This window comes from Delphinapterus leucas, chromosome 11 (genome assembly GCF_059928025.1).
Source record: "Delphinapterus leucas isolate spDelLeu-1000000601 "Yukka" chromosome 11, BTC_Dleu_Yukka2, whole genome shotgun sequence".
NCBI classification, from domain to species: Eukaryota; Metazoa; Chordata; class Mammalia; order Artiodactyla; family Monodontidae; genus Delphinapterus; species Delphinapterus leucas.
In genome coordinates this window covers 6,894,200-6,900,199 of record NC_143139.1, presented here as the reverse complement: position 1 = coordinate 6,900,199, position 6,000 = coordinate 6,894,200, and the positions used below count along the sequence as shown (strand labels likewise).

At 58.4% G+C, this 6,000-nt stretch overlaps 1 protein-coding gene across 1 annotated transcript; it reads left to right on the top strand.

The window, feature by feature from the left end:
- Positions 1-1,250: 1,250 nt before the first annotated feature.
- MLF2 (myeloid leukemia factor 2) lies at positions 1,251-5,916 on the top strand. The gene is made up of 9 exons (XM_022577432.2): positions 1,251-1,458; positions 2,036-2,113; positions 2,368-2,494; positions 2,751-2,786; positions 3,421-3,474; positions 3,858-3,986; positions 4,151-4,310; positions 4,918-5,130; positions 5,374-5,916. Exons 2-8 carry the CDS (start codon positions 2,064-2,066, stop codon positions 5,103-5,105), a joined length of 744 nt encoding a protein of 247 aa, XP_022433140.1. The 5' UTR covers positions 1,251-1,458; positions 2,036-2,063; the 3' UTR covers positions 5,106-5,130; positions 5,374-5,916.
- Positions 5,917-6,000: the final 84 nt, after the last annotated feature.

The window sequence follows — 6,000 nt, the reverse complement described above, 5'->3', positions numbered from 1 at the left end:
GTCTCCACTATTGTGTTTTTCCTCTTTAATAATGATCAAGTCCAAAGAAACCTAAGAAGCCCCGCTCCCACCACCTTCTCCTGAGTCACCAGGGACCCCCTTCACCTCCTTCCCCAGGGAAGTGCTGGGGATGGGAACAAGCCTCTCTCATAGGCCCACAGATGTCAGGCCCGCTAACGTGGCTAGCGGCCAGTGTAAAGAACCAGGAGAGCTGGAGTCTGGAGGGGTCCGGTCTAAAGTCCACCCCGGACAGTCCAAATCCCCTGACACCCAGGGGGAGGGCCCTTCTCTCCATTTGGACCAGATTTTATGCAAGACATTTAGTATGTCAAAGTGTCAGTCTTTGGCCTTCGAGTCGAGTCAGGTCTCCCGGGCCTGTCTGCAACTCTGCCCCTGGGTGAGCTTGGTTAATGGAGCGCTCCACCCCTTTCTTCTCCCAAACGTTAGACCCTTGACCTACCTACCTACTTGACTCGAGGCAAGAAAAGATCAGTGCGGACTGGGAGCCCCAGAGGATACAGGAGTTAGAGAAGAGAAAGCAGAGATTGGCATTAAACGAAAAGGTTTCAGAACTAGGGCCTCTCCCCAGTGTGACCCTCCACAGCAGGGTAACCGAGGGGGGGTCCGGGAGCCTCGCCAACGCCAGTTCCCAAGGGGCTGCACTTCTAGCCTGGCCGAAGAGCGCCATCTGGCGGCCGGTCCCCAACCTGGACTCTTTTTGCCCCAGCCTGAGTTCTCGAAGCCAGAGGAAGACCTGGGCAGAACTGTCACCTCCTCTCCTACGTCACTCCGAGGGCCCCGCCCCTACCTGGAACGCGCCTCCCCTCGAGGGGACTGGCCCTAGCGCCTCCCCCGTAGAACTGCCGCCCTTCCTCCCTCTTGGGATGAAAGCTTCCCGGGTAGAAATCTGCTTATTGCTCCCCCAGGGATCCGCCCCACCTCGTGGGGCCCGTGAGGAGCCTGCCCTCCCCCATGGGAATCTGCCCGCGTCCTCTTCCGTCTTCCTCCCCTCGCGGCGATGGACTCCTCTGCTCCTCCCCCACACCCTTACAGGGAGCCTCCTCCAGTCCACAGGACCCAAATCCAGGTTACTAACGAGGCCTCCCCTCCCCTGGTCCCGGAAGACTCCGCGAGACCCTGCTCCGCTGCCCGGGAGCCAGCCTCGCGCACGCGCGCGCCAGCGCGCGCGCGCCACAAGCCCGCTCGTGGGCGGAGCTCCGCGGGCCCAAGGGGGTGGGCTGTCCCATCGTGACGTCACTTCCGCCCGGGCCTGGCCGGGGCTCGGGCTCAGTGGGCCGAGGAGGGGCACAGAGGTGGCAGCTGTGTGAGGAGACTGTTCGGGAGGCCGAGGAGCTCACGCCCGGACCAATCCCGCGTCCCGGGCCGCAAGCCCCGATCCTGCCGCGCACCGAGAGGCGAGACCGGCCGGATGGGCCGCTGAGTCCGGATCGGGGACCGGTGAGGCTCAAGCGGAGCGGGCAGCCGGTCCGGGGTGGGAGCGGCCCGTGGGGCTGCAGGGACCCCGGGAGCCTGGGTTGCGGGGAGGGGAGCGGGTCAAGCCTGCCTCCTGCTCGCCCGGCAGGGAGGCAGGGCCTGGGGGGGTGCCGCCGCCAGGCGCGGAGGGGCCGGTGAGGCCCGCCCGGGGGAGGCCTGGCGGCGGCCGAGTGTGAGGAGGGGGCGGGGTGGGGGTCATTAATGCGGGCGGAGGGCCGGCACTTGGGATTCGCCTGCGGAAAGGTGGCGTCGGGGGAAGGGGAGTGTGCTTCTGGCCAGGGCTTTGGGAAGAGGATGGCTCTGAGTGGGGGAGGCAGAAAACAGGCTTGGAAGAATTTTCCATGGTCCTCCTTCGGGGAGAGGTTTGAAGAGCTGTGCTTTCCCTAGAGGGTGATGTTGAACACCTGCAGAAGGGTCTCCCTGGAGTTTGGGGGGCCAGTTCCAGTATTTGGAAAGGGACCATGCTCTGAGAGTCCCTGCCCTGAGCGGGTGTGCGAAAAGCCTGGCCGCCTCCAACATTTGAGCCTCCACATCTTCACAGTGTGGAGCCCCCTGGAGCTAAAATCAGGATGTTCCGCTTCATGAGGGACGTGGAGCCTGAGGACCCCATGTTCCTGATGTGAGTATCCATCCCCTCCCCCTCCTACTCTGGAGCACGCATCCGCTCCACTTCAGGTCTCTGACTAGTTGAGCCAGACATCTGGGCTCTTCGCGGGCACTGATCACAACTTGGTGGCCACTCAGCCCCAGCTCAGACTTCGAGGGGAAATCTGTGCCACTGGTTCCCTATGGCTCTTTTCTTCGGGGGAGGGGCGGGTGGGAGGTACTGACTGCTGGTCCTTCTGCCACCCGCACCGTATACTCCCTGCACAGGGACCCCTTTGCCATTCACCGTCAGCACATGAACCGGATGTTGTCGGGTGGCTTTGGATACAGCCCCTTCCTCAGCATCACAGATGGCAACATGCCAGGGACCAGGCCTGCCAGCCGCAGGATGCAGGTAATGGTGCTGCAACAGACCTGAGACCCGAAAAAAGGTTGGAGCGTGGTCAGTAAAGTGCTTGATTTTTCTTGCACAACGGCCAACTTAGCAAGTAGGATGCCTTCTAGCAGTGGGGAAAGGGGTCTGGAAAAACAGGCTTTGTGATCCCCTTTTGAGAGGAGGATGGAAAAGCAACAGAGGCCATGGGCTTGGTTTGGGATGGTAATGAGATAGGATGTGGTCCCTAATTTCTGTTCCTTACGTCTTCCTGTAGGCTGGGGCTGTCTCCCCCTTCGGGATGCTGGGAATGGTGAGTCCTCATCTCCTTGCGTCCTTCCATCTCAGACATGCTTTATACCCTTAGATATTATTTCCAAATGTGCCTCTTTGGATAGCCTTATGGGTAACCCTAGAATCCTCGTGTAGTGTTCACAGAGCTCTGGGCCTGCTGTGTGCTGAGTCCTGGGAGTTCACGATGCTAACTTACTGGCTCCTGTACTTCTAGGAGCGGTACCCATTAGGAAGATATCATTGCCTGATATAATTGTTCTTTTGAGGAAGGATGTGCTGTTGAAAGGCCAACTAGAGATGGCTTGTAGAAGATTTTTCTACAGTTTCAGAACCAACCCCTTATAGGTTAGAATCCAGTGACATTGGCTTGCTTCCTAAAGGTAGGAGGAAATAGGGCAGCCAGGAGAAGGAACATGGGATCAGAGCAGCCACAGAGACTGAGGAGGAGGAGGGCAGCGGCATACAGGAGGAGAAGCGTGGAGAGAAGCACGCCTGTTCTGGTCCTGTTCACGAGGAGTGAGGAAGAGCAGCTGCTAGATGTGAAGGAAAGGGAGAGAGGGAACGTGTAGCTATGTAGCCCGTGGGAGCCTGAGCGCGCCCACCTCTGATCGTGGCCCTGCTTTCTGACTCTGTTTTCCGTCTCTTTGCTCCAGTCGGGCGGCTTCATGGACATGTTTGGGATGATGAACGACATGATTGGGAACATGGTGAGACTCTTGCCCTATCCCATCCCCTTCCCTGGCCCTGTTGCCAGTGATGGCTGGCAACACCTTGAGTCCCCAGTGGTGGGAATGGGGAAGGGCGTACTTGTGGAGTGTGCAAGCTGGATAAGGCCACTGGACCCGGAGAGTGCGGGTTCCTGAGTGGGAAGCAGCAGTGCACCTTATGAAGCGTGCACTTAAGGCTCCATCTCTTCGGGTCCTTCTGGCGTGTTGTTGGACTCAGAGGAATTTGGGGGGTAATGATGAGTCCTGATGTTTTCACGTTTTGTGAGAAAGATACGGGCAGGCACAGGCGGCCGAAGGGAGGGATCCCTTCCCCGGAGGCGAACCCCTCCCCACACAGCCCTGCTGTTCCCTTCCGTCCTCAGGAGCACATGACAGCTGCAGGTAACTGCCAGACCTTTTCATCCTCCACTGTCATCTCCTACTCCAATACGGGCGCCGGCGCGCCCAAGGTCTACCAAGAGACAGCAGAGATGCGCTCGGCCCCAGGCGGGGTGAGTTGGAGGGCTCCTCCTGTCCCAGAGGAGGCACGATCGGATGGCCCCCACAGAAATCCTGGCTGCTTTTTTCAGGATTGGGTCGCGGGCGGCCTTTCTGGGCTGGTGCAGCCGGGCTTTGGAAGGAGCCGCTGAGTGTGCCATGCTCTGCCTCCCCCCAGATCCGGGAGACTCGGAGGACTGTACGGGACTCGGACAGTGGGCTGGAGCAGATGTCCATTGGGCATCACATCCGAGACAGGGCTCACATCCTGCAGCGCTCCCGAAACCACCGCACGGGGGACCAGGAGGAGCGGCAGGACTATATCAACCTGGATGAGAGTAAGCCTCCCTTCCCGCCGCGCGGCCCGCCCGCTTCCCGGCTGCCGGCAGCCCCTGCCCCGGTCCCGTGAGCCGGGAGATAGCAGCTCTCTCTCCCTACCTCCGTAGATATTTCTTGCGCAAGGTTATGGTTGAGCCCCATGTTCTTAACTTACTCGGAGCTTTTTTGTCAGCTTAGGGCTAAGTCAGTGCCGGCAGCGTCCTCACCGTGCAAGGCAGACTTTGTCACCTAAGTCAGATACTGATAGTAATCTACCCGTCTCCATCTGGATCCGTTGTTTTAGTTCTTCTTACTTATTTCTTTGAAGTCGACACATATTTATTAAATATTTACAGTGTGCGTGGGACTGCACCAAGTAACTGAGTAATTATCCCATTCCTGACTGCCTCCATGCTGCCAGGAGCCCTGATTGCCTCCATTGCCTCCATGCTTCCAGGAGCCATGTTGAATCCAAAATTGCTAAATAAGTCGCTTCCCTTCCCCAGCACGTCCCCCCACACAGCCTTTCAGCCTTCGCCCTGGGTTTTGGTCGTGAGCCACCCCGGGTCTGCCCCGGGAAGCCAGGCGGTACACAGGTGTCGTGTGTGGTCTCCGTGTCCTCCCCAGGTGAGGCCGCCGCCTTTGATGATGAGTGGCGGAGGGAGACTTCCCGATACCGGCAGCAGCGCCCCCTGGAATTTCGGAGGCACGAGGCTTCTGGCGGTGGGGGGCGGAGGGCTGAGGGGCCTCCCCGCCTGGCCATCCAGGGACCCGAGGACTCCCCGTCTCGACAGTCCCGCCGCTATGACTGGTGAGGGCCCCGGGCCCTCGGCCTCTCGTGTAAGTACTGAGGGGGCTGAGGCCTCAGGCACGGGCAGGGGTGGGGAGCGTGTGGTACCCGGCCCTCAGGCTTGAGGCAGAAGCAGCCCACGTGTCCAGCAAACACCGCCTTTGACAGTCGAAGTTTTAGTTGGTACGGAAAGACAGAAGAGTGTCCTCACCGGAATAAGGGATGAGCCACCACCCCTGGCTTTTATATTTTGTCTTCCTTTTGACTTGTGCTCATCTCTTTTCCCCCTCCAGGTACGGGCTGAGAGGCTGAGAAATCATCCCCTGAAATAACTTTTCCTCTTCAACTCCCACTCCCAATTTAATATTAAATTAACAGGCCAGCTGGCCCCCACCTCTCCCTGGGGGTCTCAGCGAGAACCTTTCACTCCCCCTTTACCTACGTTTTCCTTCTTTAATCTCCTTACCATGATGACTCCACTTCTTCTGTATCCACTAACTTGATTTTTCACTTTGCTGCCCCATCTCTGAAACTCCTTCCCTTCCCCGTTCTACCCCTGCCATGCATCGAAGGGGCTTTTGGGGTGGGCTCTGGGTTTAGGGGCCTCAGTGACCCTGGATCTTTGCCCACCTACTCCCCAGGTTCCCCGCTGCAGGGGCCACAGCCCTGGTCCAGGGCTGTGTGTGGAGGGAAGAACCGGTTCCCAACCCAGTCTCCCTTCCCAGCCGCTACGCAACATAAAAATCTGCCCCACATCCTTCTCTGCCTTTATTTTTTGATTTGTGCAGCTTGTAACTAGGTGTTTATGGAATAAAGGAGAATGGAGAAAAGACCAAGTAGGATTCTGGCATTACTTTTTTTTTTTTAACTTATTTTACTGAAATGCCGTTGATCTACAGTGCTGTGTCTGGCTTCACTTT

Bases quoted from the DNA above. Each gene is read 5' to 3' on its own strand.
- MLF2 (XM_022577432.2), top strand. From the start codon at position 2,064: ATGTTCCGCTTCATGAGGGACGTGGAGCCTGAGGACCCCATGTTCCTG. The intron at 2,495-2,750 runs GTAATGGTGCTG...GTCTTCCTGTAG, and splicing joins CTGCCAGCCGCAGGATGCAG to GCTGGGGCTGTCTCCCCCTT. The intron at 3,987-4,150 runs GTGAGTTGGAGG...GCCTCCCCCCAG, and splicing joins TGCGCTCGGCCCCAGGCGGG to ATCCGGGAGACTCGGAGGAC.